General features: G+C 46.1%; 1 protein-coding gene across 5 annotated transcripts in view; it reads right to left on the minus strand.

The window, feature by feature from the left end:
* The window catches only part of sh3d21 (SH3 domain containing 21), a 135,045-nt gene that overhangs the window by 72,973 nt on the left and 49,764 nt on the right, over window positions 1–12,308 (minus strand). For all 5 annotated transcript variants that reach the window (XM_041213141.1, XM_041213139.1, XM_041213138.1 and 2 more), the window contains exons 9-10: window positions 11,412–11,507; window positions 5,364–5,409 (exon numbers count right to left, since the gene is read on the minus strand). In XM_041213141.1, coding sequence (XP_041069075.1) covers window positions 5,364–5,409; window positions 11,412–11,507 — 142 coding nt within the window. The remainder of the gene's footprint in view (window positions 1–5,363; window positions 5,410–11,411; window positions 11,508–12,308) is intronic.

Consider the following 12,308-nt stretch of genomic DNA (forward strand, 5'->3'; position numbering starts at 1 on the left):
GGTGATGTAGATGGAGTGTACGGTGATGTAGATGGAGTGTACGGTGATGTAGATGGAGTGTACGGTGGTGTAGATGGAGTGTACGGTGATGTAGATGGAGTGTACGATGATGTAGATGGAGTGTACGGTGATGTAGATGGAGTGTGTGGTGATGTAGATGGAGTGTACGTTGGTGCGGATGGAGTGTACGGTGATGTAGATGGAGTGTACGGTGATGTAGATGGAGTGTACGGTGATGTAGATGGAGTGTACGGTGATGTAGATGGAGTGTACGGTGATGTAGATGGAGTGTGTGGTGATGTAGATGGAGTGTACGTTGGTGCGGATGGAGTGTACGGTGATGTAGATGGAGTGTACGGTGATGTAGATGGAGTGTACGTTGGTGCGGATGGAGTGTATGGTGATGTAGATGGAGGGCATGGTGGGGTAGAAAGAGGAAATGGTAACTGGACAAATAATTTAGAGAACACGACTTAAAATTCTACCTGGCAAATGTTTCAAAGACTTGGCTTGTATTCCCTTGATACAGGGGAAAGGGTGGGCGATCTGATCAAGGGATTTAACTATGTTTAAAGGTTTGATAAGGTTGGTGGGGAGAAACTTCCCTCTTATGGGGGACCAAGGACAAGGGACCCAATCCTAAAATTAGAGCTAGGCTATTCAGGAGAGAAAACCGGAAGCACTTTTTCACACACATGCTAGTGGAAATCTGGAACTCTTCCCCCATAAAGGCTGTCGATGCTAGGGGACAATTGGAGCTTTCAAGGCTGAGATTGGCAGATTTTGATTGGCCAAGGGCAGGAGTCCACAACCTGTGGCTCCAGAGCCACATGCAGCTCTTTGACATCTCCTCTGCAGCACCCAACCTTTCCTAGTTGGATCATATTAACATGAGAAAATCCTAAAAAAAATGTAAGTCAAGGAAAATAAAAGCTGTGTTTTATCGTGGGGATAAAAAGTGATTCATTGTGCAGCACTTTACAGTTTAAAATTATTATATTAACAAAAAACATCATTTTGCTCTAAATAACCCTGTTTGAGTAGTATAGTTACACCGTGGTTAGAGATGATGCCCTTGGCCTGAGGAACAGGTTTATGGTTGTGACTATTATTGTTTTCAATGTAGCTGAGATGATAAATTATTCTGCATGTGTTATTGGGAGCTTTTGTCATCACAAGAATCAATAGCTAAAGCATTGTCTTAATTTTCTGCATCTAAAATTAAAGTTTGTTTTAGGGATGACTTTACTCACAAAATTATGGTTAAAAAAAGATGAAAAGCACAATAATTCAGTGCTAGGACTAATTTAATTTCAATTTTTCTCCTATTGATGTATACATTCAATGTGTGTATTTTCTTTGGGCTGCATTTGCTGCCAATGCCGCATATGCCAAGTTCTACTGTCTCTCTGCCAAGTTTACTGTTTTACAGACTCATGCAGCCAGGAGCACGTTGTATCAGACTGGCAGCAGAACAGGACATCGTAGATCTGTTGCTGCTAGATTAAAATCCATTCAGTGTCAAAGGAAAATAAACCTTTGCATCATTTTGATGCAGCTATAAACATTGTTCGTGGAAATATAATTATTCTTCTGCCAATCATCTATGGTTGTAAAATATTGAAAAGCTTAAGACTTTAAGACCTGCACATGTTTCCTGCCACAAAACCCATGTTTTGGGCACAGCAGAGTAATATCTGCACGAACCAGTGAACATGCGCAGACGACCATATTGTGCTGGCAGGAGACACTGTCATAAATTTCCCCCCATCGGTGAGGGGGCGGTGGGGGTGGGGTGGGGGGTGGGGGGGGGGGAGTGCAGGAGTGGGCACTCTGATCAGCACCCCCCCAATCAGGGGCATGCCGCCATTTTATGTGGGCGGGCCAACTAAGGCCTGCCCAGCATGATATCTTCCAGGAAGTGCTATGCGCTCCCTGTGTGGGTGAGGGGGGGATTCCCTCAGCCGAGAGTGTGCCCTTTTGCGCACGTGCACAAAAAAGCACACTCATCTCCCTGAGGCTAAGTGCTGTCTCAGGGAGATCGGTGCCAAATTAAAAAATGGTAAGCAAATGATATCAACATTTCCCTGGCTTGTCCCTTCATGTGACACTGCCACATCAGTTGGGACATGTCCATCACTTTCCCTGAAACCGTTATTAAATATTTAAAAACCCTCATGAAACTTCATCCCACCCGTGGATGAGGTTTCATGCTTTTTCTGAAGCCTACCAGGGTTTCCTAAGATTGGACGGGCAGGTCCATTCATGAGGTTAATTACTTTTTAAGTGGCCTCAATCGGCTGTTGACAGGTCGGCAGGTGCGCAGCTGACTCGGCTGCGCCCTCGCCAACCTGAAAATGGAAATGAGGCGGGGTGACATCGGGAGTTCCATCCGACGTCATCCCGCGTCATTTTACGCCCCGCACCTCCCACCCCCGGTCGCCGACTGGAAGATCCTCCCCACTGTGTTTTACTTATTATATATGCAAAATTATGCATTCTACCAGAGTCATGCAGCAGTTTGTCAATTAATTGGTTTAGAAATGCCGAATCTTTGCCTCGCAGCTCCCAATAGTTTTTATTTTCAGCCAATTTGTTTTAAAAAGCTTTTCTGGTTAAAAAGGCTACTGACTCCTGGATAAGGGGTCAAATGATATGGAGGCACAAAAATGGAGTGAAGCTTTCAGCCTTGTCTTCACTGATTGGCGGACCAGGCTTAAAGGGCCAAATGGCTTCTTCCTGTTCTGAATGTTGCCATGTTTCATTCCCATCAGCTAAAACATAAGGAACTGTAATCGGTGGAGCAGTTTCCAGTTTTCTGGTGAAATACCAACTTAATGTTCTCACAATGTGGCTGGGCGCCACAGGCCATTATCTGATCTGGTTTCCCAGGCCACTCCTCCTACAAGGACAGACCTGATGGGCTCATCATTCCCGCTGACCTGTGGGAAAGGGCGATTGAAGTGTGACACCTGAATTGGGAGGGGAAGGGGAGGCAAACATCTCCGTGAAAGGGTAGCGAGGTGGGTGGGATGCAGCACGTGTGGAGGGTGAGGTGAATACCTCTGCGAATTTAAGTGTTGGTCATAGGAGGCTGAAGGTTTTGGTCAATTTGGAGTAACTGATGATCTGGTTGGTCTGCTAGAAATCAAAATATCACTTTGATGTTCTGGTTTTTTTTAAAGATCAACATTTAAAGATGAATTGTGGAGAATAATGTTTCTAACTTTAACCAAAATGTTTTGCTAATAATGTAAAAAGTCAACTTTTTCCAATAGTAGAATCTTTCTTAGACTTTCCTAGAAATACACCAAGGGGAGAATTCTCCCCCCCCGTGGGGGGAGTTGTGTGGGGGCAGGCGGGGACGGGTGTGGACCCGATTGGTGCCCCCGATCGGTCTGCACCACCATTTTACGTGGGCGGGCCAATTAAGGCCTGTCCAGCGTGACGCGTGCCTGGCAGCGGTGAACGCTCCCTGTGTGGGTGGTGGGGTGTGGGGGGGTGGTGCGGAGGGCGGAGGTTGGGGTGCTCACTGAGTCGGGGCATGCGCGCTAAAGAGTACAGAAGTCTCTCTGAGGTACAGATCTGCCTCGGGGAGATTAGTTTAAGTTTTAAAAATCTAAATGAAGAAAAGAAAAGAATTTAAGACATGTCCCCTCATTTGACAGTGTCACATGAGCTGGGATATGTCAATGAATTTTTATAAAAAATTTTATTTAATTTATAAATACTTCATGAAACCTCATCCTGCCCGTGGATGAGATTCCATGAAAAATGCGAAGGCCGCCTGGGCTCTTTGTCTGCCCGCCAAGGTTGGACAGGCAACTCAGTTTATTAGTTTAATTTGTTTTTAAATGGCCTTAATGGCCCCGCTCTCTTGGCCGAAAATTCTAGCCCAACAGTTTTGTACCTTTGACGTTTATCTTCTCCCTTCAGCCTTTCATATACTTAATGACTCTTGTCTCTCATATTCAAAAGGGTCAACCTACAGCTTAAGTTGTGAAACTCCCAGCAATATCAGCTTTGACATGTCGTAGGCTGATAATCAGGACCATTTTTCAGTCATCAGCTCTTTCAGATCTTATGAAGCTGTTGGTTCAGCTTTCACCATTTATCTACATTGGAATATACTAGTATCTGCCCAACAAGTGTTTGATGGGGTAGTATAGAGGGAGTTTAACTCTGTACCAAAAATGTCCTGGAACTGCCTTGGGAAGGTTTGAAGGGACAGTGTGGAGGCAGTTTTACTTTTATGCCTAACCACTGTTTTACCAGGTTTGGAAGGGGTTAAAGGGATACTTCAAAGGGAGATTTATTTTGTATCTATCCCACATTGTATCTAATCAGACAATGGTATTGTAGATTTTGAATACAAACAGCTGGAAAATGTTGCAATCCTCTGTCTTACTCCTCACATTAAATAGCAACCAAGTTCCTCCTATACATTAAAATTAAGCTTTTCTTGGATTGCTTTGCTCCGGCGTGTTTATAATGCATCATGTCCTCGTCGGACTCTTGGACTCCATCAATTCCCAGCATTAAGTCACATGCTGAGTGGATATGTCAAGCTGGTTTGGTTGCTGATGAATCGGTTGTGGGGTTTTAACTTGAACACTGCCTCTGTAATTTTCCTTCTCAAGAATTTTGCCCTCGTCAGGCGACAGGCAGGCCCGGGAGCCGTTGGGGAGCCAACAGCTGCCCGCAATCGGGCTCCGACCATGATTTCACTCCGGCTGGCCAATCAACAGCCAGCCATTGTGAAGCGCTGCCGGGGCGGGGGCAGGAGGAGCATAAGTGCTGCGGGCAGTAAAATCTCCCCGAGGCACAGAGCTGCCTCAGAGAGCTAAAGATCTTCAGCGCTCAAAATAAAGAAATGAAAAATAACAAAAACATGTCCCTTCTCTGTCACATGAGCAGGGGCATGTTTTTTCTTAATCACTGGTTTTAAACCTTGCCCCGCCCGTGGATGAGGTTTTGCCAAAAATGCAAAGGCCACCTGATCTTTTCGCCCATCTGCCAACTGAACAGTTGGACAAGCAATGAAAAATTGTATTCAATTTATTGGTTAAGGGCTTTAATAGACTGGTTAATTGCTGGTGGGCGCACTGCCAACTCCTGCCCACGCCCACCGACTGAAATATCGCGTGAGTGTGCAATGATGTCAGGACGCTTGCCCGACGCCATCACGCGCCACTTTACGCTCGAGCCTGTCAGGCGTGCGCCCACATGCCAAGCGAAGAATTCTGGCCCACGTGTGACAGGTCAGCATTGGCCAATAAATTCTGTTACTGATGAGTTTGTTCTGATGTGACTGGCTTGTCTGAGTTTAAACAGTTGATCAGTTATATGGAGGCTTTACTTACAGACATCTACATCTGTCCTGACTCTTGGAGGAAGCCCCCTTTTCACCTGCAATTTAAAACACAGAGAGGTAAAATAAATTGTGGGATAAGAACATGACATTAAGTTCCATCAAGCCAGTCCCCATTCCTCCACAGATCGTTTAGAATCCACCCTTCCAAGAATGCCACTCACATTATTAATTACCTGTACAAATTCCACTCCGGGACTTGAGCACAACAGTTTGGGCTGAAACTTCAATGTAGCGCTGAAGGAATGCTGCACTGTCAGGGGTGCCATCTTTAGGATGACATTAAACCAAGGCTCCATCTAAGGTTGCCAACTGTAATTAAATGTATTCCTGGAGTTTCATCACATGACTTGCCCCCACGCTCCAGCCATTAGTCAGCCAACACATCCATTCTCATAGCAAACTGTCTTCCTACATCAATTGGAAAGCAAAAAGACTCAATAGCCAATTGGAAGATGCTTGACTGGGAGTCAAACAGTCTTTTCTCCCCCATTTTCAATAGTTTTATATCTGGTAATGAGAAATGATCAAAAAAATGACAAAATAACCAATCCTTTTTAATGTCCTGATGATTTTTATCCAGGGTTGTACACGGCAATGTCCTGGAGATTGATCTTCAATTCCTGGACACTCCAGGCCAATCCTGGAGGGTTGGCAACCCTAGCTCCATCTGCCCTTTCAGGTGATGCATAAGTTCTCATAGCACTATTCTGAAGAACAGAGGGCAAATTATCCTGGTTAATATTTATCCCTCAATCAACATCAGACAAACAGACCATCTAGTCATTATCACATTGTTAAAAGTGTTTAATTAGCTGTAAAGAGCTTTAGGGCATCCAATGGTCATAAAAAGGTGTTACATAAATGCAAGTCTTTTCTTTTGGGGAAGTATCTATTCTGTATAGATATCTAGAAGAGTTGATCCAGCTTCACATATCCATTACTTAGCCTTGGCATGCTGGCCTCCAGACACAACGCCTGAACCCTCCCTAAACACACAAGTGCCAGCAACACTTTTGCTTGTTCTCATTCTGAATTGCTGGCTGGTGCTTTAAATCCACCCACATCCCACTCAAATTGGATACATGCACTGTGAGCATGTTTGAACTGGTTTATGGAACTTGTAAGTTTGAGAGAAGAGCCAAACTACTCTGCACAAATGCAGACTGCGCGATTTGTTCAGTTACGATAGACAATTATTTATGAATCCGAGGGATGAGTTATGAAAATCCAAAGCAGCCAGTGAGAATGTGTATGGGGTGCTTGGGGCTGTCCCAATTAATTAAAGTTGAGGAAGAGCAAACTAAATGGAATCTGCACAGGAAAAGATGACTGGCTAGCTTCTGTGAATCAGAACAGATTACCAAGCAAGAAAAGGACTGTGAACGTGGTCTAGACCAGCACAGTAAAATGGGGTCGGAGTGAGTTGTCAGCCCATTTTTCAGCACATCTAATCTTTCTTTCCACTGAAGTTCACAACATGAGAGTTGAAACTCTTTTTGTGAGACTCATTCCCTAGCCTCACTATGACATTTACTTGGTTTGAAATTAAAGATTGGCAGGTATTTTCCAACTGAGTGGGAAAGAGTGAGTGGCTGGTGAAAAATCGGCTACTAATTTGCTCAGTCTGTTACCAGCTGCTGGTGTAAACCAACACCTCCAATGTGTTTAAAAGTAATCACAAAAGAATTAATCTAGCATTTGATTTATGTTTATTCCTCTTGAGGAGTTAGATAACTGGTTTTCTATTGTAACTATATAATTGCATTTTACAAACCCACCAGTACAGTGGGCAGCCTTTTAGGAAAGTGATTGACCCCCTGTATCTGATGGCTGGTATAACGTGGTAGTGCGAGCTCTACAATAATAACAAGATAATCACAAAGAAACTAAATAAGTCTTTTTCTTTAAACTGGAGTCAGATTAGTAAAAGCATAAGCTACTTAAAGGGGTTTACGTACACAGAATTTAATTGAACATTGATGAGCAGTTCTGATGAAAGTCATCGACCTGAAACATCTGTCTCTCTTTCTCCACAGCTGCTGCCACATCTGCTGAATGTTTCAGACTTCCAGCATCAGCAGTATTTCACTTTGGTTATTTACTTACGCCTGTTCAGTAACCAGGTGTGTAGGAGTCCCTGCGGAGCATGAACACTGCGTTGACCTTCATGGCTGAGTGCAATGCCTCCTCCATGGAGAGAGTGGTGACTCTCATGGAGAGGCTGTTCCAGGAACAGAATCAGGGGTTCCTCAGGTTGCGCTCAGACCTGCAAGGCAATGACCTCAGGTGGGCAGTGTCCATGTGTGAGAGGGATGAGGCACCCAGTATCCCAGCTAGGTGCCCATCCATTAATGGCAAGCAGGGAGGTCCACAGCAACCTGACATTGGCGCATGAGTTGCTTGTCGTCTCTGAGGGCTCCTCTCAGGGCGCTCTGGATGATGGCAGCAGCTCCTCCACCCCTCTGCCAGTGACCGTTGCATCCGGTGAGGCTGCAGCAACTGGGAAGATGCCAGGAGTGGCACTGGCCATTCCCTCCCAGATGGGGCCGGCACAGGCTTCACTGGCCAGAGGACGACCGCCAAGGTCATCAAGGCCAACAGGACAGTAGAGTCAGCAGGCTGTCTCCAATACCGGTGCCAATGAGGGGGGAGCACCTAGACGTAGTACCCGCAAATGTAAGTTTAAAGCACCTTAAGCACAAGATGACTGGTCATGGGTGATCTTTTGTACTCCCAGTTTTTTTTCAATGGTGTAACTACCAACACCTGATATTGTTCTGTTAATGATCTGTGAGTACCAACATTATATTACATTTACTTTTGTGCTATTGGCCTGAGTATGCTTCATTTATTTTGTAGGTGTAGGGTACACTGGTATATAATGCTGGACGTGGGGGGGGAGGGCTCGAAACTTTATTGCACAGGCCCTGAGTATATCTTGAGGGCAAAAGAAAGGGTCATTTCTGAGATCCAGGATGGAAGCAGCAGCCCTGGCATGAGGTGGTAGCTCTTATTTGGCAGCCTAGATAAAGGGTCATTGAATCAAGGCATCCCTGGTGTCCCTGTCTCCCTGGAGGTTACCGAGGTCTGCTTCCACACTCTCAGCATTCTCCTGACTGTGCTCCTCTTCTGACTCACTACTGGACTCATCATCTGTGGCCTGTGCAGCTGTGTCAAGATCCTCTTCCTCCAGTGGGCCCCCCCTTTGCCAGTGCCAGGTTGTGGAGAGCGCAGCACGCAACCACTATCAGTGACATCGGCTCTGCAGGGTATTGCAGTGCGCCCCTGAATGGTCCAGGCATTGGAAGTGCATCTTGAGAAGATCTATGGTTCTCTACCACTGCCCTTGTGGAACCATGGCTCCTGTTGTACCGCTGCTCTGCCTCTGTTCTTGGGTGGCGGAGATGTTTGGTGAGCCACCTTTTCAAGGGATAGCTCTTGTCACCCAGCAGTCATCCATCCAGCTGGGCTGGAGCACTGAAAAGCCTCAGCACCTGGGAGTGTCTCAGGATGTAAGCATCACAGGAGCTGCCTGGGTACCTTGCACAGACTTGCAGAATCACACACTATCTGCACGTTCATGGAGTGGAATCCCTTCCTGTTGATGAAGGTACCCAGCTCACCCATTGGCACTTTGATGGCCACATGTGTGCAGTCGATGGCAGTCTGGACATAGGGGAACCCAGCAATCGCTGCAAAGCCTCTGGCTCGCTCAGCCTGGCTGGCCTCGTCCGTATGGTAATGAATAAATGTCATTACCCACCTGAACAGAGCTTCTGTTACCAGTTTGACACAACTGTGAGCAGCTGATTGGGACACTCCACACAGATCCTCCACTGAGCCCTGGAAAGAGCCAGAGGCATAGAAGTTGAGGGCCACAGTGACCTTCAGAGCCACTGGCATGGGGTGTCCACCCACTCAGTTGGCGCTGATCTCAAGTCCAATCACCTGGCAAATGGAGGTCACAGTCTCCCTTGAGAGGTGGAGTCTCCTTCGGCATTGCTTGTCGGACATATTGAGGTAGCTGCATCGCTGCCTGTAAACCCTGACTGGATAGTGGTGTCTTCTGCGACTGCTCCTGCTTTGGTCTACTTGCTGGTACCCTTTGTGCCTGCGCCTCTCCTCCCACAGGACCTCCCATGGAAGCTGCACTGGGACACCTGGCCTCCTCTCCCTTCTGTCTTTCTCTTCCTCAGAGGAGGAGGTGCCTCCAGTGGAGACCACAATCCCCATTACCAGGGTAAAGGATGGCTGTCTGATATCTGGAAGAATCCACAGGGCCCAAATCCTCAGGGGACCTGGAAGACACCAATGTGTCCAGAAATGACGCGTAGAAATGCTAAGAATGAAGCCCCAAACAGAGAAGCAACAAGCTGTAAACTATCTCCAAAGCCCCTCAATACTCACACTGGCAATGCTGCCGACCCTTTTATCCCACCCGTAGATGAGGTTTTGCTAATTGTGGGCTGCCCGCCTGCCTGTTTTGCCTGTGCAACGAGCGAGAAATTGCACGGGCAATGTTAAATCACTGTCTGTTGGGTTGTCAAGGGCCTTAACTGGCCTCTTAATTAATGGCAGGCGCGCTCTGACACACAGGCCCGCTGACTGAAATATTGTGTGAGTGCGCGATGAGGTCAGAGTGCTCCCCTGACGTCATCACGCGTCATTTTATGCTCGTTCGGGTCGGGTATGTGCCCACCCGATAAGAGGAAAATCCTGCCCATTGTCTGCTTTTTAGATTTGCTTAATACTTTAATTTTTAAAAGGATGTGAGGTGATCCCGTAGTACTGTCAGAGAATGGAGAGACACTCAATAAAGGACAAATTCCAATGGCTTCTGGGCACATTACAGAATGCTTCCCTAGGCATTAAGGCTGGAACAGGTATTCTCAAAGATCTGGAGAGTTGAGATTTGCCCTTGAGAATGGTCTGTAACACAACTGCCAAAATAATCTCGTGGAAGAAGGGTGGAAGAGATCTAAAATGCAACACTGACATGACAGAAACTAGTGGGCTATTTGACTATTTCAGTCTGCACCCATTCATGTCAGCACGGCTAGCTCCTACCTGGTCATTTCAGAGGGCAAGCAAATCAATTGTATAAGGGCAACTTGAGATGGGTAATAAACATCAGACTTGCAAGGGACACCCACATCTTGAGAATGAAAAATATTAAGCTCTACACACATTCACAGCTATAGAAGCTGCCGGGTTGCTGCAAATAACCAGCTGGTCCATTAGTGTCCTTCAGAGAAATAGAACCGGCCTTCCCTGCCTGCCCCAGCCTATATATGACTCCAGTCCTCTGCCCCTACCAGATCCTACCCATCCCCCTCCCTTTTCACAGAGTCTCTAATTACTCTCTGCATTCACCCCCTCATGAAGACAAGTCCTGAGGTACAATATTGTTGACTTCTTGGGCCTCAGCATTCAGGCGCCAGGATACCCTGTGCCTCAGAACCACAGAACTGTTACAGCTCACAAGTAGGCCATTCAGCCCATCGTGCCTGTAACATTCTCAGAATGAGCAATTCCCTAAGTGCCGTTCTCCCGTCTTTTCCTCATAACCCTGCATATTCTTCCTTTTCAGGTAACAGTCCAGTTCCTTTTTGAAAGCTTCGATTGAACCTTCCTCCACCACACTCTCAGACAGTGCATTCCAGACCTTTCTTTTCCCTTATTTTTTCATTTGACGCAGGCATCACTGGCAAGGCCAGCATTTGTTTCCCGTCCTGAATTGCCCTTGAACTGAACATTTCAGAGGGCACTTAAGAATCAACCGCATCGTTGTGGGTCTGGAGTCACATGTAAGCCAGACTGAGGAAGGATGGCAGATTTCCTTCTCTAAGGGACATTAGTGAGATAGATGGATTTTTACAACAATCGATGAGAGTTGCTTGCAGCTGAATTTCTATGCCTGTGTGTCTCAGTGTTCCATATGCCAACATTTCCAGTCAGTAGACAATTTGGTGAGCTCATCCAGCCCCATGTTTGATCCCTGAGTATCTCATAGTGAACAGTCAGAAAGGCATCTCACCTCTGTATCTTCTCGGTAAGGGATCACGTAGTTGTCTGGGAATAGCCCCTGGTTTCCGTCCACATATCCTTCCCACCAGCCATATTCTCCTGTCTCCTGTTAACAGAGATAAATCAATAACTGTCGTTTAGACGGGAATGTAATGGAATGGACAATTCAACTGTCGCCAGACCAACCACTGCAGTTGGCTCCAATGTCAAGCTTGTTTCCATCGGGCACCGGGAACTTGTAGCCCAAATTCAAAGTGCAAGCCATTTTAATTTATACAAGGATAAATTTAAACTTCTTTTATGGCTGATGTTAAATTAAAATTAGGGTTGTAACATTAAAACCAACCTCTTGACCAAGCTTTTTAGTTACTCGTCCCAACATCTAACTCTTGGGCTCAGTGTCGATTTGTGTCTGGTTTCATCTCTTTGAAGCTCCTTGTGATATTTTACTAAAAGGTGCTATATAAATGCAAGTTGTTGATGGCGCTATTGTTAGAATCAGGTTGAAATGTGAGATTACAGTGTGCTGCCACACCACCTCTACTGGACATAGGGTTGCCAACTGCGATTGTATTCCTGGATGTTTTATCACATGACTTGCTCCCAAGTTCCAACCATTAGTCAGCCAACACATCCATCCTTGTGACACGTTGCCTTCCTACGCCAACTGGAAAGCGAGAAGGTTCATTACCCAATTGGATGATGTGTGACTGTCAGCCAAACTGCATTCAGGCCTCCACCCACCCCCACCCCACCCCACCCATTTTCAATATTTTTATAACCAGTAAAGGGAAATATTCAAAGAAATTGGCAAAAAAAAAGTTTCTTTTAATGCCCCGATGTTTTTTTTTCCAGGGTTGCACACAGCAGTGTCCTGCAGATTGATCCTCAATTCCTGGAGGCTCCA

This window comes from Carcharodon carcharias, chromosome 19 (assembly GCF_017639515.1).
Source record: "Carcharodon carcharias isolate sCarCar2 chromosome 19, sCarCar2.pri, whole genome shotgun sequence".
Lineage (NCBI taxonomy): Eukaryota > Metazoa > Chordata > Chondrichthyes > Lamniformes > Lamnidae > Carcharodon > Carcharodon carcharias.